General features: G+C 48.3%; 1 protein-coding gene across 1 annotated transcript in view; it reads left to right on the top strand.

Moving 5' to 3' along the window:
• The window catches only part of GPT2 (glutamic--pyruvic transaminase 2), a 33,728-nt gene extending 8,181 nt beyond the window's left edge, over nt 1–25,547 (top strand). Inside the window, exons 4-12 of the mRNA XM_042919307.1 lie at nt 1,693–1,801; nt 6,405–6,538; nt 8,648–8,891; nt 12,740–12,819; nt 14,949–15,085; nt 18,507–18,681; nt 20,150–20,305; nt 21,394–21,506; nt 23,024–25,547. Of these exons, the coding sequence (XP_042775241.1) occupies nt 1,693–1,801; nt 6,405–6,538; nt 8,648–8,891; nt 12,740–12,819; nt 14,949–15,085; nt 18,507–18,681; nt 20,150–20,305; nt 21,394–21,506; nt 23,024–23,114 (1,239 nt within the window). The 3' untranslated portion in view covers nt 23,115–25,547. The remainder of the gene's footprint in view (nt 1–1,692; nt 1,802–6,404; nt 6,539–8,647; nt 8,892–12,739; nt 12,820–14,948; nt 15,086–18,506; nt 18,682–20,149; nt 20,306–21,393; nt 21,507–23,023) is intronic.
• The last annotated feature ends 347 nt before the right edge of the window (nt 25,548–25,894 follow it).

Raw genomic sequence — 25,894 nt, forward strand, 5'->3', positions numbered from 1 at the left:
CTTGGAGCACAGCTGGGGGCCTCAGTGCAATGATGAGTGTAAAACGCTCATCCCTAGCCCAGCAGGAGAGTGTGGGGTTGGTGATCACTGTCAGCTGCTGCTCTCCTGGCTGCCTTGCTGATGTGACCCAGCTTGCTCCTGAGGTCTCCGGGAGGCAGGTGTTAATGTTTCAGTTTGAGCACCAACCACAAGGATGCTGCATGAGCTCAAATTGTGGGATTGATAGGCTGGAGGGGTAAAAATAGGGTGTGAGAATGCCATAGGGCCTCCTGAACAGAGACTGGAGACCAGCTGTGATGAAAGCTGTTTCCTAGAGGAGAATTGGGGCCCTTTTTGGAGCAAAATATGGTCCTTGTGTGGTTAAGGTTCACAGGGTCAGGCAGGCAGGGAAGCTGAGCACTGAAGTCCCCAGTTCTTTTCTCAGCCTGTGTCTCCTGCTGCAGGGGGCGATACAGGGAGGGGCGACCCTGCCCAGCTCTTGGTGGAGGGGTGTGGGGGTGCTGGGGGACCTTAGCTCAGGGAGCACACATAGGGTATGAGGAAAAGAACCGAGGCTGACACTGACCTGAAGGACATCCGTTGGCCTCCCCTGCTGTGGCCACTGCTGCTAACCTCAGGAGCATGCCAGCTGACTGTGAATATAAGACCCAAACTGGGCCCAGGATGGAGAAATGGATCAGACCAAATAGAGCAGCTCAGCCAGGGAAGTGGAGGCAGGAGGAGGCTGGGGGGCCCTGGTTGTCCTGGAATCATGCAGCTTTGAAGGGGAGAGGCAAAAGATGTTCCCCACACATGCCTGGGACTCTGGGCATGAAGAGGTTCCTGTTGCCTCAGCCTTTCTGTCTGGCTGACATGCTCCTAAACCCTGCTCTGCCTTGGCAAGCCCAGCCTCTCCCACCTGATGCTGGCCTCCTGCAGCCTTCACGCATCTCCTTTCTTCTTCACAAGTGCCCCTGGGAGGAGGGCTGGGTCACTGCCCTTGTACAAATGAAGAAGAATGAGGCTCCAAGAAGCCAGCACCTGCCTGAAGTCACCCAGCTGGGGTCAGAGCTGTGAGCACCCTCCTCCCCTTAGTGGTCCTGGCACAGTTCCTAAGCTGCCAGCTTAGACTTGCCCAGTGAGCTGGGGTTTACCAGCACTTTTGCAAACATTTCCTTGATTAATCCTCTTAATTTGTGAAGTTAGGGTGATTTTCTCTGTTATAGAGATGAGAAAGCTGACCGGCTTTCAATTCTGGCCAGGAAAGGGGATGATGGTGAGAAAGGGGGAGGGGGCCTGGGGCACGGGGATCAGGGACAGTCAGTCTGTGAGTTAGGAAGGGGTCTATGTTCCTGTCAGTTGGGGCTCACCTGCTTGCTCAGTTCTCGCCCCTTCTCAGGAGCCCCCTGGTGTGTGGACTACTGTCCTCTTTGGAAGAGTTGGTGCCAGGGACTGAGTAACAGGCTCATTCTGTCCCATGGATCCTCTTCTGGAAGACCCCCTATGGGCCCCAAGCCCAGGTCCTGATGTACCCCACCTTTCAGCATGAGAGCCCAGTGTGCTCCTCCCCCACCCGCCCCCAAGCTCCTGCCAGCTGGAACCCTTGTGGAGCACATCTGCCACACATCCCTGAGTTGTCATCTTCATACCCCTCCTGGGGCTCTGGGGTGGGGGGGTGGTGCTGAGAGCCCAGCCATGCCTCTTTTCCCCCAGGTGATGGCACTCTGTACCTACCCAAACCTGTTGGACAGCCCCAGCTTCCCAGAAGATGCTAAGAAACGAGCCCGGAGGATCCTACAGGCTTGTGGCGGAAACAGCCTGGGTGAGGCTCCCAACTGGCCAGGTCCCAGAGGGTGTGAAATGAAAGTGTGCTCTGAGCGTGGGCTTGGGCCCTGACCCCGAATGGAGAGTTATTCATGTGAGTGAGTGTGTGAATGTGCATGGGATGGTGACCTGCAGAGTAAAGGGAAAAATAGTGTTCTTCTTCTTGTCTGTGCTCTGCTAACCTCCTGTTAGCAAGGCAGTGAGGTCAATGCCCTCTTTGGTAAGCCGGGGCACATCAGGTACAAGAGCCTACATTTGCCTGGGTTTTGGTGTTACACCTGGGAGCCAGCTTGGATAGCTGAGCCCTCTGTCAGAGGAGAGGGTTTAACCCAGTGATTGGCCTCACTGACAGGCAGTTGGGTGCAGTGTGTGGCTTTGTCTAGCCTTCTTGCCTGTCTGTGGCCCCTGCCCAGCATCCAGCAAGTGGCAGTCAGTTACGGGGGAAGGGAAGTGCTGTGAGATGCCTGTGACCCCTGTTTGGTGGCTTCCTTCCTTCTGGTTGTGCTTCCGCCACCCCAGCCTCTGGTCCTCTCTGTCGGAAGCCCATGTCCAGCCATCTGCCTCCTTATTGAGGGGGCACACCAGGCACCAGAGGGCTCCATGGAGGGAGGCCCCAGAAGTTGGCCCCTGTACATGTGAAAATGATATTCTCTCTCCCTTTGCTGCTGAGATGGATTTCCGGCCTCTGGCCCTCTGGCTCTTTGTTCTCATCTTATGTTCTTTGTTCTGTTTGTTTTTGCCCCATTCCTTTGCCCAGCACCTACACAGGAGATCCAGCTTTCCTCACTACAGGAAAAACAGTTGTTCTTAGAGCTTTTTTAGGACACATGCCTAAATGTTCTAGAATGTGGAAGAAGGATTCTTATGGCTTGTTCAGCAGAGGATCAGCTACCTTTGGCCTCTCTGCCATCTCCCTGCCTCTCCACTCCCTTTTTCTGCTCTTTCCCTTTATTGAGAGCCCTATGCTTGCTTTCCTTGCCATGGTTACCGCGCCAGCCCTCTGTCCAAGTCTGTTACTGTCCTTTTTTTTTTTTTTTTTTTTTAAATGTTTGTTTATTTTTGAGAGGGTGGGGAGAGGCAGAGAGAGGGAGACACAGAATCTGAAGCAGGCTCCAGGCTTTGAGCTATCAGCACAGAGACCTAATGCGGGACTCAAACTCATGAACCATGAGATCATGACCTGAGCCGAAGTCAGACGGTTAACTGACTGAGCCACCTAGGTGCCCTGGTCACTGTCCTTAATGGTGTCCTTCTCAGGAAGGGGCCAGCTGCCCCTTGCTTCCTGCCCATCAGACTGGGTAGGGTGTGGGCCAGCACCTTGTGTGGCAAGGCCTAAACCACAAGCTGGTAGAGAGCTGCCCAATAAGCCCAGAGGCCCGGCCTCCAAGCTCTTTTCCTTCTGCACCCTCTGCCCAGCCCAGAGGACAAAGGTGCTTCTCAAAGACCCCTTGGCCATGGGCCTAAGACTCTTGGAAGCTGCAAGGAGAGAGGAGGAGGGAGTGTTTGCCTTCTGCGTGTCTGGTGGGAATGTCTGGGGAAGGGGGAGGAGTTCTTTGTTTCATGGAGGAAACTTCATCAAGTTTTGCAACTCTGTCAGCCAGGCTATGGAAAGGAGTTTGAGAAGCCATGTTCCTGTGAGTCTCCTCTTGGGGTATTGTAGCAAGAGGAAAGTTGGCCTTTGGGGTTTTGGGGACCTGCACTGAGTTTTTTCTGAGGACCTTATGAGGATAGGTGAGGTAGGTGCTCTCTGAGCCCCTCTCCTCATCCTTGAACTAGGAAATACTTTGTACTCATCTCCTAGGCTTGTGAAGAAGGTTGAGATATGTGCTAACCCCCCTTGTCAGGTATGGAGAAGCCCTGTCCCTGGAGGTTGCTACCAGTTCCTGTCCATTGCTGAGGGCAGGGCAGTATCATCAGGGAGTGGTGCTCTGTCACCTAAGCCTTGGGCAGCCTAACAACCTGCCTGCCCATAAGGGTAAAGGAAATAGAAAATGTCAGTACCCAGGGCTACCCTGACCCAAGTGGGGATTATTAAATACACATACAAGGTCTTAAAGCTCACCCAGATGTTTTTATCATGCCCTTTAAAATTACTTCTTACTAGAGTTTCCTTTATTATCTGTTTGACAAGTAATTCCGCTCTCAAGTTGTATCTTGGATCTTAGGTAGGATTAAGGTGGAATCTAGCCCTTATCTAGTCCTCCCTGAGCATGCTCTAGGCATTGAGGGACACTGGTGAACCAGGTGAATGGAATTTCCATGCTCACAAAGCTCACTGTCAGATTTGGGAGAAACAAACATTAAAAAGAATTGACAACAAAAAATGTTCTAGTTTTCATGAGTTCTTGGAGAAAGAGCAGAGAGTTATGGGGCTTTAACAAGGGATTCTAATGTCCAGGGAGGGTTTAAGGAGCAAATACATCTCAAATTCATGTGGAGGGTGAGTAATAGAGAACCTGCAATGCATCAGAAGAAATGGTGTGTGCAAAGGCCCTGAGGTTTAAGAACTGGGTGAAGAGGTCTGGATGGGGCGTATGTGATGGGGCTGGGAAGTTTGGTAGTGGTGATGGTGCCAGTTTGTAGGCCATGGGAGGCAGGTTGCCATCAGCCTGAGGGCAGTGGGTCCCAAGCTGGGGTAGACCAGGCAGGGGGATAGGTGCTGTAGCAGAGATGCACAGAAGAATCTGGCCCCTGCCCTCAGGGAACTTATATTCAAGATGGGGAGGCAGGGCTTCATAAATAACTGGAGAAATTGCAGGTCAGGAGAGAGGCTGGGGGTGGGGCAGTATCTTTATGACAGGCCCCCTGGAGAGAGACTAGATTAGAGCTTTGAAGGACTAGTGTGGTTTGGAGCATAACCGAAAAGTTAAAGGAAAAGGGTTGGAAGGTCATGGCCTACTGGAACAGGGCATTTGCGGATGGCAGAAGGCCTGGGAATTCAAGGAAGTGGATGAACTAGAGGCAAGAAGGAAGGGGAGGCTTCATCCCATGGCAAATGGCCCATGGAGTGAAGAGAGCATTAAGAGAAGGCTTAGGAAAATAGGGAGCCCTAGCAAGTTTCTGAGGATGGGAGTTCAGCAATAAGTAAGTCACTCAGTAAAGGGAGAATTCTCTAACACCAGCATTTGTACTTCCCCACTGTTTTTAATTTACAAAATATTTCAATGCAACAGAATACCCAAAGTAATGTAACAAAAGACTTTATACCTACCACCCAGATTTGATACATGTTAATGTTTGCCTTGTGAACTTTAGAGAATTGGCCCAGCCTCCCCTCTTTTCCAAACCCTCCATTTTATAGCTTGTCAGAGGGGAAGTGTGAGCCAGTTTCACACACAGGCTGAGGCAGAGCCTGCCTGGCCTTCTTCAGCAGAGCCTCCAGGGTGCAGGGCCTGGACTGATATCCACTGAGGCCCAAAGAAGCCCTGTCCTGCCTCCTGGTGGTGGTTTTGCAGTAGACTTAGAAGGAATAGGCTGGTTCTTTTTAAATGTGGTATAAAATGTAAATGGTATCAAAGGATATAGAATGAAAACTCTGCCTCCCACCTCTGACCCCTAGCCTCCTCTTCACTTCCCCAGAGAGTTCAGCTCACCATTTTGAGACTCCTACCAGATCTTGTGCATGTGCAGCTACCTATTTCCAAATTCTTTCTAAAAACATAGTGGTTTGACCTAAAAAAAAAAAAACAACAAAAAAAAACAACAACAGAAAAACCCAACAAACTCTTTATTTGAAGTATAGCAAACCTATAGTAAAATGCACAAATATTAATGTACAGCTCAAATAGTTTTTGCACATGTACACACCTGTGTAACCCCCACCCAGATCAAGACATTGAACATTTCCAGTGCTGCAGAAAGGCTCCTTTGTGCCCCTTGGCAGTCATACCACCCCCCCCCCCCCCCGCAGAGTGGTCACCACTGTTCTTCTACCTTCCAGCACCGTAAATTAGTTTTGCCTGTTTTTGAACTAAATGTAAATGGTAGTCTGGATTTTAATCCAAATGATAGCCTAAGGATATTGTTGACATGGGTGGGGGTAGGGGAGTCATGCCCAGCAGCCCCAGGGATCTGTGGTTAGTACCAATCAGGGATCTGGACTCCTGGGGCTGGCAGCTGGTGCCATTTTGGGTTGACCCATTCTTCCAGGTTCTGTGGAACTGTGTGTAGGCAGAGGTGATAAAGACATAGCAAGCCCAGCTGTAATGATTTATACTATTGTAGAACGTGTATAAATCCCACAAGGGTAGATAAAACAGGTATGGGCACATTTAACTGATTGGAAGCCAGGGCCTAGAATAATGCTTGACATATAATGGGTTCTCAGTGAATACTGAGTGGATGAATGGGGGGGTGGGTGGGTAGATGAACAAATATGCAGATGGATGGATGGCAGGTGGATGGTTGGATGAGAGGGTGGGTGGATGAAGCCCAGATAGGTGATTAAACAGCTTGCCACCATTCCACAGCCTAGAGTAGTGGGAGTTGGGTCCCTTCCAAGACCTTCCCAACCCCACCCTAGCTAATTATATAGATTTCACTGACTCCATAGCACCAGTTACCATGCCTCTCTAGTCACTGTCTTGTTTGCTGTCTTACAGGCTCTTACAGTGCTAGCCAGGGTGTCAATTGCATCCGTGAAGACGTGGCTGCCTACATTACCAGGAGAGATGGCGGTGTGCCTGCAGACCCAGATAACATTTACCTGACCACTGGTGCCAGTGACGGCATTTCTGTACGTGTTATCTAATGTTCACCCATGTGAAGAATAGCCTTGCATGCTAGGGCCAAGCGTGTGAGCCTACCAGCCGGGGGATGGGCCTGGGAGGGAGGGGTTGGCTACCCTCTGGTTCCTGCTGTGTCCCCCATCCTGCTGTCCTTACCCCATTCAGTCATCTTGAAGCTGGATATTCCTGCAGCCTTGGTTTCCCTCCAGAGTGCACACCTGCAGATCCAGCTGGAGAAGAGCCATGGGCACTCAAGGGTGCATTGGCCTTTCTCTCACTTAGTACATACTGGTGTCCCTTCTCTGCCAAGCACTGTACCAGGTGCTGGGGAGATGGTGGCAACCAAACACGTTTGGCCTCTGTTTACATACTCATGTTGGATCAGACTAGCCTTCATATCAAATAAATGTCTCATCACACGCTTTCAGTTTCTCTTCTGAGTGAACAGGACAAAATGCTAAAGGAGGGGCAGCAGGTGGCAGGGGTGGCTGTCAGGGGGCAGAAATGTTTCTACAAGGATGGCTGAGCAGAGATCTGGAGGATATGTAGGTGTGAACAGGGGAGGCAGGGGTCAGGGTGTGTTTGGGACAGAAGGTCAACATGTGCAGAGGCTGTGAGCTGGAAGGAGGCTTTATGTTTGGAAATGGAGAGATGAAGTGAATGAGCACCTGTAGCAAGGGCCAGTTTCCAGAAATGGGCTAGGGAGGCAACTGGAGCCCTAGTCCTATAGGGCTTTTGTGGCCATGTTAGGATTTAGGTCATTGTCCTAGTAACAATGTCCATTGAAGGATTTGAAGGTGAGGGGAGTGCTGTAAGGACATGGAGATAATTAGATTTGTGTTAAGTTTTAACTTTGGCAGGGAAGGGGCATGATCGGGATGAGGAGGAGGAGGGGGAAGAGGTGACTTGGGCTGCGGGTCAGCTGTGGATGGAGTGAAGAGGGGCTGGTATTAAAGTGTGCTTAGCAGAAGGGGCCTGAAGTCCTGGGTCTGAGGGACCTGTGGTCCATTCCCATGTAGCATGCCTCTTCCTGTGCCTAATCAGTGCTAGGCGCCTTCAATTCACTTATTTTCCCTCCTCAGGGAGTGTGTGCTGGTCTTTCTTTTAAATGGTTATCTTTGTCTTTTGACCTCCAAGGCTCTTGTTTCTAATGTTTACTGAGTGCTTTCATCCTTTCCCAAAACCTTTCAGATGCTTTAAACTCTTACTGGAGACCGTGAGGAAACAGGCCCAGTAATGTTAAGTGGTCTGCAGGCTTTAAGTCAGCCTCTTGTGGAATTTGGAATTTGAGTGTTGAGGCTCAGGTCTTCAACCGCAGCATATTCCATTGTGTTCTGTTGTCAGAGCCCCTTGTAATTCCCAGAGAAACCCACATACACCCAGAGGTCCTGGAGCAGGGGAGGAAGGTGTCTTCAAGATTTAGGGAAAAGAATCAAGTTGTTGAGCTTCTTAATTTGGTGGCGTTCTTGCAGCAAGGAACTGAGCCTGTGTGTAAGGTGGGGGCTCTGACCGAAGAGGGTTTCTTATGAACTACTGCCATGTCCACCGGTAGCCCACAGGACTCACATGACCTGGTTTCTCAGGAGTCCTGCAAACCTTGAGCTGTGGAGACAGCTGTGGAGACAACCAGGTTGAAGCACCACCTGCTGATAGTAGATGGGTATTTTCTCCCAGTTTGACAATCCTTTCCTTGTTCAGGGGTCTGTCCAACCTTGGACAATGGTAATTACTAACAAGACAGATTTCCACTGCCCATCCCCACCAGGACAGACGGAATGAGGTTAAGGGCTGAGGTCAGAATATTATTCCGAGACAGCCAGTTTGTAGACCACTGCTTTAGAAGACCTCTTTAAAAAGTAGAAGCATTGAGTCTTTTAACTACTGTGCTGAGAACGTTAAAGCATTTCATTTTGCTTATTCCTCATAGCAGACCTCATTTTACACATGGAGAAAGTGAGGCTCAGGGAAGCCAAGGGGCTCATGTGGACTGCACTGCAGGCAGGCAGCAGGGTGGCTGGTGAAAGGCTAGAAGTGGGGCTTCCTGGAGTATCTGCCTGGCAGCCCCCAAAGGGTGCAAGGTGGCAGTATTCTTGGAAGACATGGCTTCTCTATTGCAGACAATCCTGAAGATCCTGGTCTCCGGGGGCGGCAAGTCACGGACCGGCGTCATGATCCCCATCCCACAGTACCCCCTCTACTCGGCCGTCATTTCTGAGCTCGATGCCATCCAGGTGAACTATTACCTGGATGAGGAGAACTGCTGGGCCCTAAATGTGAATGAGCTCCGGCGGGCTGTGCAGGAGGCCAAAGACCACTGTGACCCCAAGGTGCTGTGCATCATCAACCCTGGGAACCCCACAGGTCTGTGCTTCGCTTCGCCACTTTATTGGGGAGTAGGGGTAGGGCAGCCGGTGTACTACAGGTCTGGACACGAAAGAGTTAAATAATGTGACGTTCTCTTTGCTCCCCTTTCCCAATCTAGTTCCAGATTTGTTAACATAAAGCCATAAAATCTGCCACAGGCCACCTTAGGAGATGAGCAAATGCAGGCATATTTTTTGGACAGGGTTGCATTATTATTAAGACCAGTTTTTTGGTTTTGTTTTTCTTTCTCCCATTCTTACATTTGCAAAGAATCTCCTTGAGGTTACTTACAACCCGTCACCATTAATCATAGGCCTCATTTTACCTTTACTCCTAGTTGTTTTTCTGAACCAGTTTTCAGAATGCTGGTGTGTGCGGTTTTTTCTTTAACACAGCGTTACTGTGTACTTTGAGACCTGGAAAGGAAATGCCATATTAAAAACAAAAGCAAACAAACTGAAAAAACCTGTTTCCAGAAGTTGAAAATCGCTCCTAATTTTGCATATTTTTCTTTAAAAAAAAACAAAAAAAGTCCAGCCCTGCATGTTTGGATCTTTCTGGGCTGCTGGCTTCATTTGCCCCCAGTGCTATTTGGATGCTGAGAACAAGGGCTCCTCTTTCCTCCTTTGTTGAGATAAATTGGGTCAGGGCCAAAACGCGTTGGAGTTGATTGTGGAATCTGCTTCTTTGGAACATTAAATGATGCTTCAATCAGCTGAAAGCACCACTTGAATTCCTGAGTGCAGAAAATGGGTGCGCCTGGCTGTAACACTCATTTATTTACATCAGCTCCCTGGGGGTAGGAATGCAGATTCTAGCTCTAATGCAATAGGAAAATGACTACAGCTGGGTTCTCAATCCTGGTTGCACATTAGAATCACAAAAGGAGCTTTTAAAAATGCCAAAGTCATGGCTGCATCCCAGAATCTCTGGGGATCGGGCCCAGGCATCAATATTCCCCACAGCTGATGATGAGAACCACCACGTTAGGACAGTAGTTCTCAGACTTAAGCTTGTTAAAAAGCAAACTGCTGGACCCCGCTCCAAGAGATTCTGATGTAATTGGGCTAAGTTGGGGCATGAGAGTTTGTATTTCTAATGAGCTCCCAGGTGATGCTGTTGCTGCTGGTCCCAACTTGAAGTAACAGTTCCTACATCTTGGGAAATACTCTGTATACCTAGTTTATATTAGAGGGTTGGTAACTTTTAAGGCCAGGTGTTTATGCATATCTTTTCACCTGGTTCTCTGGGAAGAAATAATTGCATCAGAGACTTTACTATTTTAGGTAAAGGGATCATGGGAGTGTATATTAATATGAGTAATTTTTAGAATAACTGTAAGTGGGCAGAGGCTGGTGTTGCTTTCTGGGGTCTGAAATGTGTGAAAATTGGTGAGCTCTTGGAAGATGGGGGATGAAAAATAGAAACTCCCTGTGATGGCCATATATCTTGTCTGGACCACACACTGACCACTTGGGCTGAAAGGTGTCAAAATGGACTGGGATATTAAACCAGGCCTCTGGGTTCTAAGATAGAAACCCAGCTCAAGATTGCAATTGGGTCATAGAACTGTAAAGTCCAGGGGTGAAGGAGCACACCTGAATCAGCATCATTGTCATAGGAATCTCGGTCCATTTCCCAGGTCTCAGTTGGAGTCCTTCTCAGGAAGGATCTGTCCTTGGTGTGACCTTCAGCAGCCCCAGCCATGGCCCACCAGCTGAGCAACCTCAGCAGAGAGCCTCACCCATAGTTTTAACAAAAATTCCAGGCCAGACTCACTTTGGCCCAGCTTAGGTCATCTGCCCATTCCTGCACCAGTCAAATCACCAAGACTGTGGCCAGGTCTGTGTCCCTTGGCCCTGCTGGAGTGCAAAGAGAAGCAGTTCCCCATAGAATAGCTGAGCTCTGTCACTCAAAGGAGGGAAGGACACTGGGCAAACAAAGCAACAGATTTTCTCTTTGGGTTGTGGGAAATTTCCTTTGGCCTGGCCTCTGGTGAGAGGCACTTGGAAGACCCCTCTCCAGCCTTCTGTGTCAAAGCCATCCCTTCTATGAGGTGGTCTCATATCTCCCCCTGCTGGGCATAGCTGTGCCTTGGCCCTCTAAAGCCATTTATGACTGTCCCTTCTACAACACTGTATGTATTTGTCCACCCATTGGCTTAGAGGCATGTTCTGAGTGACTCCCAGACACTGGAGAGAAATAAGCTCTGTCCTTATCCTCAGGGTTGCGTTGCACACATCAGTGGAATTATTTACATATAGTGTGTCCGTTCCCTCTATTGAGCTGCAGGCTTTCTGAGGCCCTGGTCCTTGTTTACTTCCTCTTTGCACTCTCCTTGGCATTATGTGCACATGGTTTTGATATTCTTGCTGCTCAAATCTTTGCTTGCATTCTAACAGGATAGTGTGTGGGATCAGAGGCATGGAAGGGCAAACCCAGTAGGGTTTGCAGGCAGACTCAGCCCCCTGGGGAGCCAGCACCTGGCTGTCAGTGGGAAGAGTAGTTGGTTCCTTGTAGAATCCCGGGCTGTCTCCTTTCCAGAATCCCAGAACCCTAGAACCCTGAACTTCAGAGAAAGCCTGGTTTGGTGCTTGCTTGGCAAGAAAAAGCTGGACCTTTCACAAAGGAATTGAGCTTTAGTAAAATAATTGGTTCATTGCTTTGATAGTTCAAAGCTGAGATCCTGGCTGAATCATACTGTGCTCTTATAAGATATATCTATTTTTTTCCATACATGTCCTTGATATTCTCACACAGAGAAGACTATAGGTATTTTTATTTTTAACAAAAAGGTAACATATTCTACGTATATAAATAGTACCTCTGCATACATATACACATACTTACAGAGTTATATGTGATATGCATAGAGACACATACATATACATCTTTAAAAATGCTGTTTCTTTACTAAGTCAGTAAGTATTCTGACTTACTGGGATTCTGGGTGTTTTTCCGGAAGGTATGTGAGCACCGCTGATACCCCCAGTGCCACACCCATAGCAGGTCTCAGGAAACACTGGGGAAAGTTTCCATCTCCATCTTGCTGCATTTGTTTCTTCCCCATCTAAGCCCATGGCATTTCTGGTGAACTGGTAGAGTAATATTTTGCTATTTGTGCTCATTTCTGTTAAACGGGTGCTGATTATTTCCACTGTTTGTGTTGAGTCAAGTGCTCAAAGGTAGACCTTAAAAGGGAAGACTGCAGAGTGTTCTCCATCATCATCAGTGATACATAACTCCCACATGGCCACGAACAGGAGACACCAGAGCTGGCACACAGGCTTGTTCATTTTGTGCTTACTTTGCAAATATTTACCGAGCACCTGCTGAGTATGGGCTTTGAGGATACCCGATGAGCCATACAGACCATGTCCCTGCCTCATGGAACTTGTGTGTGCCTCTCTGGGAAGTTGTGGTAACTGTCCATCAGCCAGTGTGATTCTCTTCATCAGTTGCTATTGGTGTGTGGTAAGGGGGGCTCAGAGATTATTGATTTAACCCCTTCAGTTTTATCTTCCTTCTCCTTAAGACACTATCCTCCAACACAAACATACCCCGCCACCCACCCACACACACCTCTCATAAGAATAACAAGAAAGTTGAGTGTGAAACACTTCTCCCTCCTCCACATACCTGGCATAAGTGAGTCAGACAGATGGGGCTGAGACTTGGGAGTCCCTAGAGGTTGACTACACCCTATTAGGCACAGCAACTAGGGTGGTCCCTAAGGGTCATGCAGGAACACAGGACACCTGAGTGATTCTGGGTGGGATTCTTGTCCTAGGGACAATTTAAACAGCATTACAAACTGCATTCTGGTTTTGTTGGGGATTTTTTAGGTCAGGTCCAAAGCAGAAAGTGCATAGAAGATGTGATTCACTTTGCCTGGGAAGAGAAACTCTTTCTTCTGGCTGATGAGGTAAGAGTTGCCCAGCTCTCTCCTCCGTGAGGAGTGAGGCTGAGCTTTCTCTTCCAGGGGGAGGGAGCCAGGCCTGACTGTTCTGTACCACAGGGAAATTTCTAGGTGTTGGAGGAGTGATTCTAACCAAGGAGGAGGATGTTAACAACCTGTGAAACTGTGACCTAAATCATCCCTCTATTCGGTTGGATTCTTGATTATAAATTTCAGAAAGTTAACCCAAACCACTTTAAACTTTAAAAGAGGGGCATCTGGGTGGCTCAGTAGGTTAAGCATCTGACTCTTGATTTTGGCTCAGGTCATGATCTCGGGGTTTGTGAGATAGACCCCTGCATTGGGCTCTATGCTGATAGTGGAGCATGCTTTGGATTCTTTCCCTCCCTCTCTGCCACCGCTCCCCCCCACCTCTCACCTTCCTGCCTGGTCATGCTCTCTCTCTCTCAGAATAAATAAATAAACTTGAAAAACAACAGTGGGGGTAAAGGTGTGGGGCTAAGTTCAGGGACACAAACCATATCCCTTAGATTCACTCTCCTTCCACTTAGGCCTCACAACATTGCTATCTTCCCAGCCTAGAAAGAGAATTTCTTCCTGGTGATTCTAGCAAAAGTCTCAGAGTTGAGCCTGAATCACACAGCTTGGGTCACACACCCACTGCTGAACCAATCACTGTGGCTGATGGTTGCAATATGCACATTGACCAGGCCCCATACAAGGGGCAGGCTGTCTTCCCTAAGAGCAGGGAGCAGTGTTCCCCGAGGGGAAATCAGGGGACTCTCTCTCAGGAAGGGAGAGTGGATGCTGGGTGGACATAATGCTGTGTTCCTGTGCCTCCTGTGCTTCCATATCTACCATCTCATTTAGTCCTCACTGCAGCCTGTGAAGGGAGGTGGGGAAATTTTAATTTCATGGTTGCCACTCCTTGAACCTCAGTTCTGGAGCCAAGGCTCCCCATTTTTTTCTTGCTTTGCAAGGAAGAAACTCAAGGCCTGTCAGATTCTATTTCACTTCTTCATTTCTGCATGATTCTGGTTAGTGGTAGCTTCTAGCACCCTGGTTTCATTTCTTTGCTCATTAGCACCCCCCCCCCCCCACACACACACACAACTTACCCACCAAATTGTTGCCATGATTAATAGATGGGCTAAAAATCTTCCTTTCTCTCTCTCTCTTTTTTTTAAATTCCAGTAGAGTTAACATACAGGGTTATATTTGTGTCAGGTGTTAAAAATCTTCATTTCTAAAGGAGAGAAGGGGCAGCAGAGTGACTTCGTGCACTAAACTCCTCCCCTTGAGGTCCAGGAAGAGGAGGGCATGAAGAAGTTCATCTCCAAGGACAGAGGAAGGTGCTTGCCTGCTGAGTGTGGACTATGTGGACAGGGAAAAACAAAGCATATGTGGGTGCCATTCATGTGTACAGTCTAGTGGGAAAGCTGGCAGTGAAATGAATAGAAAAACAGTAGTTCCAAAGGGGGTAGGTGTCGTAAAAAGCCAGGAGAGCAACACGTTCAGCTCTTCAAGTACGGAGGTCAGAGGATAGCTCCATGAACTGCTTCAATTATTTTTTTAAAACTTTTTAAATTTTTATTTTTGAGAGAGAGCGACAGAGAGAGAGAGAGAGCAGGGGAGGGGCAGAGAGAGGGAGACACAGAATCTGAAGCAGGCTCCAGGCTCTGAGCTGTCAGCACAGAGCCTGACATGGGGCTCGAACTCATGAACAGTAAGATCATGACCTGAGCCAGTCAGACGCTTCACCGACTGAGCCACAGAGGTGCCCCTGAACTTTCATTATTAATCTTATGGAAAGAAGTAAACATTCAGGGAGGAAACTTGCTTGGGCAAGTAGGAGTCCTGACATTGTCACTGGTCAGATGAGGTAGAAAGGAGATCTGAAAGTTGGGTGGAGGTGAGTGTGGGTGAATGGGAGAAATCAAGTGGGCATACAACTCAAAGCTTTTCTCCTTGTGTGTTCTATAAGGTTCCTTTGGGCACATCTGCCTTATTCCTGGAATGGGCTTTGTAGCACACAGCCTGACTGCAGGTTGACCCTGAGCACCTGTGCCCTTCCTACATGGGCTCAGGCCTCTCGGGGAATATGGGTGACTGTCCCTGTGTCCCTGTTCCCCCAGGTGTACCAGGACAATGTGTACTCTCCGGACTGCAAATTCTACTCCTTTAAGAAGGTGCTTTATGAGATGGGGCCTGAGTACTCCAGCAACGTGGAGCTCGCCTCCTTCCACTCTACCTCCAAGGGCTACATGGGCGAGTATGTTGGCCCCCACCTTCCTCCCACTGCCTCTGGGCCTGCCCCATACCAGATCCCCTCTGCCCTGCCCCACACTCAACCTGGACAGAGAAGGCCGTCCTTATCTATGGCCTCTGCTGACCTTAGAAGCAGGAGACAGGCCACATCTCCCCAAGGGGAAGCCCTGTGATGTGAGGACAGCAGGACAGCCTTGTGCAGAGGCCCATACAAAATAAGGTCATGCTTGAAAGAAACCTGACTGCAATAAACAATGCAAATGAAAGCAAGACCTACAGCAGCTTCCAACACTAGTGTTTTCTGCCAGCCCATTTACTGTTGCTCCAACATTGACTGAAATCTGAGGGGCTGGAGAAGGCAGGTTGAGTGGACAGATGGCGTCAGGGCCAAGCTGTATGTGTACCTCACCCTAGCACTGGGGCCAGAGAGTCCGCTTCAATCCTGTATTTGTTCATTCAGCTAATACTTTTTGATGACCTGCTCTGAGTCCAATACTGATCTCGGCACTGAGGATACAGCAGTGAGCAAACCACAGCAGTCCCTGCCCTAACAGCTTATGTTCTAGTGAAGAGAGAGGCAGTAGACAAATGAATAAAATCATATGTCAAGTGGACAAAAATAGAGAAGAAATGGGAATGCGGGTGGTGGGGGTAGAGTTATTGAGGAGGAAAGAGGGAGCTATGCAGGTATCTGAGGGAGGAACATTCTAAGATAAGAGAATAGCATGTGTGAAGGCCCTGAGGCATGCCTGGAATATTCAAGGAGTAGCAAGGAAACTGGAAAAGAGTAAGTGAGGGGGAAAGTAGCAGACATGGAGGCCAAAGAAGTCACAAGAGGCCAGATCATCTGGGCTACTTAGGTTATTTTTTACTTTTACTCAGAGTGAGATGGGATCTGTTGGAGGATTATAGCAGAGGCATGAACTCACCTGACTTAAGTTTTACTGGACACTGTCTGTTTGCTGTCTGGTGAGGGCAGGAACAGAGACCAGTCAAGAGGCTGTTATAGCCAGGCGAGGTATATATATGACCGTGGGCCAGGATCGAGATGGGGAGAAGACGCTGAATCCTGGATATATTTGAAGGTAGAGTGGACAGGAGTGGCTTGATGGAGAAGATGATTGTGAGACAGAGGAATCAAGAATGATTCCCAGGCTTTTTATTCAAACAACGGGAAGGATGAAGTAGCTAGCCATCAATGGATGAGGAAGGCTGTGGGTGAAGTAGGTTTGGGGGAAAGATTGGGAGTTGGGTTTTTGACGTGTTGAATTTGCAAATGCTCATTGCATGTCCAGATGGAGATGGATGTGTGAGTCCCCAGCTCAGGGCTGATAGCCAGCTGATTTAAGTTTGGGAGGTTCAGTGAATGAGTTGTTAGATCTCTGAACCTGGACATCTCACAAGGAGCGAGGTAGACCCTAGGTAGACCAGGGACTGGTTTAGGCCCTCACTGCTCAGAAGCTGGGGGAGAAGAGGAGGAACCTGAAGAAGAGAATGAGAAGGAAAGACTAGTGAGTTTACAGCTAAGGGCATTCATCCACCAACTTTGTGGGGGTTCTTTTATGCGCCAGCTGTCAGGTTCTCCCTTGTTAAGCTGAAGGCCAATGGAACCATGAAGCTTGGAGGAATATTTTGGCCAGGTTGATGGAGCTGCATCATTGGGATGATTGCCCAGCTGGCTTTATTTGATGTAGGCAAGGGTTAATTTATGCTGGTCTTTCTGGTCTATACTAATAGCAGTGCTTTATCTCTGCTAGACTTTTGTGTGCTATGTAGCTCTTTTCCTAAACAAGTCTGTTCTCTATTAAGTCTTTTTTCAAACTCAGGTGTTTTTATCACATACTTAGTCGTGTCTCCATCTGTGCTATTGATTATTGTTTTTAACAGTCTTCTGGATGTTGGTATCCTGAGTTATGACCTGTAGTCTTCAGATCCTGATTACCTGGGATTAGACTGCTCTTCTCAACTTGGTTTTCTGCTCATCAGCAGAGGATTAAGCAGAAAGTTGTTTCTTTCAGCCTTTGTTATGGGAAACCTTTCTGCAATACTAGAATTTATCTTCTTGCCTTGGAAAGTCCAGTCAAGAGATGAGATGGGAACTGGCCTTTGCCAGTTCAGTTCTGCAGCCTAATTCCAGTGGCATTTTTTTTTTTTAATGTTTATTTATTTTTGAGAGAGACAGACAGAATGTGAGTGGGTTAGGGGCAGAGAGAGAGGGAGACACAGAAGCAGAAGCAGGCTCCAGGCTCTGAGCTGTCAGCACAGAGCCCGACGCGGGGCTCGAACCCACGAGCTGTGAGATCATGACCTGAGCCGAAGTCGGACGCTCAACCGACTGAGCCACCCAGGCGCCCCAGTCCAGTGGCATTTTATTGAGTGTTTCACTGTGTCAGGTCTTCTGAGGTTGAGGATGTGGAGTATACAGAGGAAGGTAAGACTGGGTACCCACCTCAAGGAGTCTGCATTTCTGCAGTCTTAGTCTGAACGTTATCTATCACAGTCCAGAGAAGGAGGTACAGCTCCAGAAAGTGTGACTGCTGGGGCAGATTCAGGTTCGAAAGTTTTTGGGTTTTTTTTTGTTTTGTTTTAACTCCTTGCAGATTTCATCTTACTTTCCTGTGATTTCAGTCTATATCAAATATCTATATCAGTGGTGATAGTAATGGTGGTGATTTAGTGATGGAAACTAAACTTGAACTGACTTTCACCAAAGAGGTTTTTTTAAAAAAATTAATATCAGTAAAAAGTCTAGGAATCTTAAAGATGTCAGTGGGACTCTGTCCCTGATTTCTTGCTTTGTCTCATTGTCTTTCTCAGCTCTGCTCTCCTGTAGGTTAGCTTTGTTTTCAGAAGAGGACCAGCAAAAGTCCTCAGACTAGGTTCATAAGCTCCAGTGAATCAGGTACCTACCCCTGGAGCCTGTGCAGCCTTGAATCATGTGCCCCTTTAGAACAGAGGCTAGTGTATTAGTTAGGACTCAGGCTAAGCGGCTTTAACAAAGAGGCCCAAAAATATAGTGGCTAAAACAAGTGGATCTCTCTTTGACATAACAGACCAAAGGTAGGAGAAGTCCAGGACAGGCTGTGCTCCACGAGGTCATTCCAGGACTAGGCTGGTAGGACAGTTCTGCCATATCAACATGTGGCATCCATCTCTGGCACTGAGGCTGCTGCTCCAGTGTCTCCATTTCTCAGGAAATGGGGGGAAAGAAGGAAAAAGAAGAGAGCATACTTTTTTCTTGTAAGGAAGTGATGTGGAATTTGCTCATGTCACTCCCGTTCACCTTCCATTGGGAAGAACTTGGCCACATCTGACCACTCAGCATTAGGAATGGGGATGATTACAGAACATTCTGGCTGACCGGATTGCATTTAGTTGAGGCCTCTCTGTGACTGGTGGGTCCTCTCCCCATCTTCAACCTGCAGGTGTGGCTACCGAGGAGGCTACATGGAGGTGATCAACCTGCACCCTGAGATCAAAGGCCAGCTGGTGAAGCTGCTCTCTGTGCGACTGTGCCCGCCCGTGTCCGGGCAGGCTGCCATGGACATCGTTGTGAACCCCCCAGTGCCTGGAGAGGAGTCCTTTGAGCTGTTCCACAGGGTGAGTTGCTGTGTTCTGTGGCCCATCTGCATCCCTGCCACAACAAGCATCATGGGTATTCATGGTGTATTCAGGATCACCATGGCCAGCCTCTCTCCACACCTCTGACGGGTGCTCATGGTTCCTCTTGATGCCTAAACCACCCCATGAGGTTCAGTGTGAAAATGTAGTTGGGCTGTGTTCTGAAGTGGAGGACTGTCCATGCATGTGGGTGGGAGACCCCTACCCCTTCATCCCCTGTGAGCACCATAGATGGGCAGGCATCCCTGGAGGATTCTGTTACTAAACTAAAAAGGAGAAAAGGATGGGTGTGGCATTGGTTCTAGGCCATAGGCCTGTCTTTGGCCCAACGAGATGTTCTCACAGCTCAAAGTAATCCAGTTAGACCCTTTCCATTCATTGCAAGTGACAAAAACCCGACTTTAACTAGTTTACACACAAAGGAATTTATGGGTCATGTAACCAAACAGTCAGTTCCCAGCCATTCTAGGCTCACATTTTTTTTAAAATTGTGGTAAAATACACAGAACATAAAATTTACCATTTTAATCATTTTTCACTGAACATAAAATACACTCACATTGTTGTGCACCCATCACCACCATCGATCTCCAGAGCCTTTTCCTCATCCCAAACTGAAACTCTATACCTATTAAACACTAACTCCCCATTTCTCCGTCCCCCCCAGCCCCTGGTGACTAACCTCTGTTCTACTTTCTGTCTCTATGAACATGACGACTCTAGGTACTTCATCTAAGTGGAACCATACAGTATTTGTCTTTTGTGACTGGTTTATTTCACTCAGCATAATGTCCTCAAGGTACATCTGTGTTGTAGCATGTGTTAGACTGGGCTTCCTTTGGAAGGCTAAGTAATATTCCACTGTGTGTGTAGACCATGTTTCCTTCATTTTCAGGCCACAGCTTCCATCCCCTGTTCCAACAGTACTTGCAGAAGTCCTGGACTGACACATGTGCACCTCTGAGCCAGCCAGTGATTTGCTTTGCCTGAGTCACATGCCCTATGCATACCACATGGATTGAAAGTGGCCCCCCAAAATGAAGTGGTTGGGCCATCTCCTAGAAGCATGTTCTAGGGCTCTCTATCCAGGGCCAGGTCCACTCAGACCGCTGGGCAGGGACAAGGTTTTCTCATTTTGAGAAATAACCTCCTTCCTGGTAAGAGAATAGAAGCCATGACACAAGTTACCCAGGACCTACCTTTTTCCCAGAACTCCCTGCACTTATGGGCCTCAGGGCCCACAATAGCCTTTTGGGCTGAGCACCCAGAGAAGTTCCTGCAGAGGAATGTGTCACCCACCTCCTTGATTTGCTGTGTTCCTGCACACACAGGCTCACTTTTTACCAGGCCACCCCATTCCCCTCCGTGTTGAAGGGACAGTTTCCAGTAGCTAGAGCCATTCCATGATGCCCAGAGGTGCTGACTCTTGTTTTCTGTGTCTCATCAGGAGAAAGAGTCTGTCCTGGGTAATCTGGCCAAAAAGGCTAAGCTGACAGAAGACCTGTTTAACCAAGTCCCAGGAATTCACTGCAACCCCTTGCAGGGAGCTATGTATGCCTTTCCTCGGATCTTCATCCCCAGCAAAGCCGTGGAAGCAGCTCAGGTTTGGGGTGCTGGGCTGGGGCTCACTGGGTTCGCTTGGAATTGCTGGGTTGGGGGTTGGCTCTTGCCTTGGGGAGCAAAAGTGCTGGTTCTGGAGGCTCGGAATTTTTCGGACCCCTCGGCCAGATGGTGCTTATAGCATAAAGATGATGGGCCCCCGGAGGCCCAGCCCTGCAGCATGCTGTGGTGAAGGGGCAGCGATGAGGTCAGCCCCAGGCGAGTGGTGCTGATCTGGGCTCTGTTACCTCCAGTGTTCTGAAGGCAGGTGCCCAAGCATGACATGATGCATTTAAAACTGAACCCACGCTGGGGAAACAGTGACAGCCGTCTCTTCTGCGCAGCAACTGCCCTAGAGCAGCACTTCTCAGTCCTTGAATGTCAACACAAAATCACCTAGGGACCTTGTTAAAATGCCAGTGATGGTTCAGGAAGTCTGTAAAGGGGCCGAGATTCTGTGTTTGCAACAAGTTTTCAGGCCGTGCCATAGACATCTGCCTACTTTAAGGATCAGAAGCCAGAGCAGTGTTTCTGAAAGTGTTGTCCTTGTGTCCCTTAAACCTCCTCAATACCTTGTTAAACATTCAGAATCTGGGCCCTCCCCCACTCACTCAGACCTGCTGAGTCAGAATCCCTGGTGCCCGAGAAGCCATTTAACAGGTACCCCAGGTAGTAAAAACCAAGGTGCAAGAAGCACTATGAACAGAGCCCCCAAGCTGCTGTTCCCTAAAAGTCCCCCTGGGCACAGACCTCAGGGCCATGTTGTCAGAGGTTATACAGCTTGGCATATATATAGGGGACCACCATCAAGGCTTGCGGAGATACTGCCTGGCTGTGGGGCACAAAGGAAAGAGACTCTCAGTCCTGGGCAGAGAGCAAAGTACCACAGCCCATGGCCATCCTGAAGTAGCCCGCAGACCCCAGCTTCTAGCAGTTTCCAGTGTCCCACCCTGGTCCTTGCAGGGAGGGTGGATGAGCCCTGTCACGGGAAAGAACCTGCCGTTTCCATTGTATTTGACTTTGAGTGTTCAGTGTTGTGTTTGTGCAGTGCAAAGCCGTAAATGAACTCTCAGTCCTGCCCTGCTCCCACAGGCCCATAAAATGGCCCCCGACATGTTCTACTGCATGAAGCTCCTTGAGGAGACTGGCATCTGTGTTGTACCTGGCAGCGGCTTCGGGCAGAGGGAAGGCACCTACCACTTCAGGTACTGCTGCCTCTCTGTGCCAGGGGACTGGTCCCAAGTTTGTCTTGGAAAAGACAACCTGTGTTATCATAGAACACAGTCTGGCTTCAGACACTGAGGTGTGTGCAGCCCCAAACTCACTGTGGCAAACCACCCGCCCTGCCCACTCCCATTCTGTCCTGTTGCAGAGCCAAGCCAAGACCTGGGTCTGGGGATTAAGGAAAACTATGGGTAGATTCCAAGGTCATCTCCTTGACCACTCTGTCCCCCCCTCCATTGCCTCCATCTGTCACATACTATCCAAAGTGTCCCCAGTGGGGTGTTTTCTTCTTTCTTTCCATGTCCTTTTCCAACTCCATGATAGCAGCTTGCAGTACCCAGGTGCTCAGTAGCTTATCCAAAAGTCTGCAGATCCACATCTAAAACAATGGAATTGGTTTCACTTACTGTGACACATTTCACAGGGTGTGCCAACTCTGCCCCTGTGTGGATAGCAACCCCAGGAGCAGAGCAGGCTAGAGCAGCTCGGCCCAGGTTTCCCCACTGAAGCCAGTTCTAACAGGACAGCATCTTCTCCACGCTTGGTGCTCTCAGATGTCTCCTGCAGCAGATGCTAAAAAAAGAAATGTCATGAGCTTAGTTAGCACCTGGAGCCAAGTCCTGACTCAGGTTGTAGGCAGTGTGCCCTGGATGGACAAACGTGTCTGGTTGGCCTTTCTACCCTAGTGAGGTCCACCTTGGCAGTTCACGGCTCATTCAAAAAAACGGTTAAATCGAGAGGGCTGACTTTAAGGTGGTGAAGCAAACCAACAGTATTAGAGGAAGTATTAGTTACTATGGCAACTTGGGAGTTCTTCTGGAGGGAGAGTTGTAACTGGAGGTTCTCACTGTAAGAGAGTTTTTGTTTTTTTTTTTTGTTTTTTTTTTTTTTTTTTTTTTGAGAGAGAGAGAGAGAGAGCAAGCAGGGGAGGAGCAGAGAGAGGGAGACAGAGAATCCCAAGCAGGCTCCACACTGTCAGCACAGAGCCCAATATGGGGCTTGAATTCACTAACCTGAGCCAAAATCAAGAGTCAGATGCTTAACCTACTGAGCCACCCAGGCACCCCAAAAGAGAAATTTTAAAAAGGCCCACCTAGCAGGAAGAACATCTTGCTCTGTATCTGCAGGAAACACCAAGTCATGCTCTAGAGGAAGTTGTATACACAGGTCAGAATGTTGCATGGGCCTTCTTTGATAATGGGTGGACGTGTTAGTGAGATTAAATGCTGCTGGCATCTTACTGCTTTTGGTCATACATGTTACTTGAGTTAAAAGTAAATGTACAAATTCAGGCAGGAGGTGGTTCAACAAGTCAACAAGTTCCAGGTTTTGTCCAGGGGCTGGTGTTATCGCAATGGACGAGACAAGCGTCCCCCCTCCCACACTGTTTGCCCACATTGTCACAACTGCAACTGAAGGAAGGAGCTGCCAGGTTCATTCCTCTCCCCTTTTCCAGAACAACTTATGTCCAGGCTGATGCTATCTTCTTTCCTGACAGAATGACCATCCTCCCTCCGGTGGAGAAGCTGAAAACAGTTCTACAGAAGGTGAAGGACTTTCACATAAAGTTCCTGGAGAAGTACGCATGAGGATTGCTCGGGCCCAAAGGGAGACACAGTTGTCAGGCCTTCCTCCTGATGGCCCGCCCACACCAGACTGAACTTGCCTTCCCCAGCAACTCTGCCTCAGGCCTCACAAAGGCCACTGGTGGCTTTTGTTGTCATTTTGCCCCAAGAGACTTCTTTCTTTGTGCCTTGATGTTGGGAGCACTTCTCTTCTGAGCAAATGTGAATTGGGGATATCTCAGAAGCCCTGTTTTTGTTTGTTTGTTTGTTTTTTGTTTTTTTAAGCAACCAAAGTAGAGGGGACTTGCTCAGCACATGTGGCCGGTGTTCTCTGAATCCATTATTGTGCTATTGGAGAGGCTATTTGGGGTTTAAAACAACCAGGGTATGTATGTTGGGTGAGATGTTTCAGATCTGAAGAAACACGAAGGTGCTGGGAAATGTATGATAACCATGGCAAGAAGTGGAAATCCTAAATTCACCACCGTGATCTGTGAAATAAAACCATTAGCGGTGTGAAAATCTAGTTCTTCAAACAGGAGAGCCTGGAAGTCTACTAGAGGCTCAGAGAGGGCCCACCATTCTGGCTTGTAGGCAGACAGCCTATCTCTCAGACAAGAATGGTGAAAGCAGTAGCATGTGGGTTGGACTAGATGCCAGGCTAGGTTGTGACAGGTACGGGGGGCAATGGCCAAGTCAAAGCGTTCTGCAGGGGAAGAGTGGGTGCAAGCCAGGCTCCAAGTTGAACCAGGTCTCCACTTGGGAGCGCACATCAGGTAGTGAGGACTCTGCAACAGGTAATTGAGCAACAGGTAATGAGGGCTTTGGGGGTGAAACGTTCCCTTAAGCATGCTTAGGTTGGGACCCCCATCTGGGAGGTCTTCCTGGACTTCAGGGACACAGGGTACAGCCTGTCCCAGTCGCATGGAGGCATTCTGCCTGCTGATGTGTGGATCCATCCTGCCCTTAGCCAATAGCTGTTTTCTACCAAGGGCTTGATTTCCACACATCGCCCTCTGTTGGTGACAGCAGGGACAAGGAAACACTGAAGATGTCCACAAATGAGGGAGGGGCATCCTCAAGGACTTGACCAATCAAGCCCAACCAATCCCCTCCTGTAGTGTGTGTTGTTTCAAATCAAATTCAGTCCATTTCCTAGCTGATAACTGGTCAAAGTGCCTGGTAGCTTGGCTGCTGTGGGTGAGTACATGTAATTGGATTCGAAGTTTATAAAAGTATTTTAACTTAATGCCAAGCATTTTGCCTCACTTTGCTGCTGGCTCCCCTCCCAGACTCTGCAGACTGTGCTGTAGCATCAGTCATGTCTCCAGCCAGGGGAGTATCCTCCATCAGGCCTGCTGCTTCCCTGGCATTAGCAAACCTGGGTCAGGGCCTGACCCACACTTTGAAAACAAGTGGGTGCCATGGGAGCAGCAGGCTTATCTGAGAGCCCCTTCATTAAGAGACCCTTCCTACCATTGGCCTTCCCCAGTGGGCAGTGAGGGAAGCCAAGGCCAGCTATAGAGCCTGGGGGCCCAGCAAGTCCCAAATTGGAATCAAAGGAGCTGGAGAGACAAAAATGAAGAGAAGTGAACTTTGAAGGCAGCCTCCTATGCTGTAATTTCCACGCTTGGGCCCGTGCAGGGGAATATGATAGAACACTACAGACTGCCCCTACTTGCTAACATTACAGTTCCTGTGAAGAAAGTAGCCACAATCTACAGTAACAAAGGGAATGTTTGGGAACTTTTCCTTCCTTAAAAATTGAGAAAATTGCACTTGTGCTTGTTGGATGGCACATCAACCAGAATGTGTCCCAGAGTTGTGAGGTTTCTGGTGGAGAGGTTACATAGTAGAAGCTAGTCTATTTTTTATATTTTTGTAACAATTGCTTTTTTCATGAGGGGATGAGGGGTTAGTATTTGTAGTCTTAACGAGTCTAGTAGTTTTTTATAAATCTCTTCAGATTATAAATAACATAAAAACTTTGCAACGTTTACATGATTTTTTAAAAGACGCTGTATGCACTTGGTTTGCTTTTAAAATAAAAATGTAATAGGTCAGCTGGTTTAGGAGGTTAACTTCATTCAGGGTAGGATTGCTGATCATGATAGATTTGATTTTTTACAGACTTTATTCTGGCATCTTGTTTGGGTACCGCCAGAGAAAGTCATTTGTCATTTGGGGTCGCACTTAAATCTACACCTGCAAAGTTTTTTGTTGTTCATCTAGGTCCGCACATGGGGAATGCCAGACTGTACCTCTGGTGGTTGATCACCTCATACCCTGAGGCCCAGCATGTTGCTGTCCCAGTGTTGTGTGATTTTGCAGGAAGAGCTGACAGGCCTGCCTGTCCCTGTTTCCCAATTTAGATTCTCATAGGCATCTCCTGACAAAGGTACTTAATGATAGCTCTGCTGGAAATTTCTAAACAATAAAATACATGTCCAAAATGGTGATGGTGTTTAACTTTCCTTGTAGTTTAAAAGTCAAACAGATATCACTAATTATACATCTTCACTCTTTGTAATTTAATGGTCCTAGCACTAGAATGAACATTTTCCTCAAATGCTACAAACTTCTCTCACCATTTCTCAGCTTCCGTTTCCTTTTAGGTGTCAACCCTCAGGACCCTGAGCTGCTTTTTGTTGCTTGAGGTAGGAAAACATAGATTCTTGAAATGGGATGTTGTTAAAATGAATACAGACCTTGTCTGTCTGGTGGAATCAGAATGAACATCCTCTTCACAGTGGTCAGGAGAAGCTCGAGAAGCACAGCAAGGTCAGTGGGGGAAAGGAGTCATT

Source organism: Panthera leo, chromosome E2, assembly GCF_018350215.1.
Source record: "Panthera leo isolate Ple1 chromosome E2, P.leo_Ple1_pat1.1, whole genome shotgun sequence".
Classification (NCBI taxonomy): domain Eukaryota; kingdom Metazoa; phylum Chordata; class Mammalia; order Carnivora; family Felidae; genus Panthera; species Panthera leo.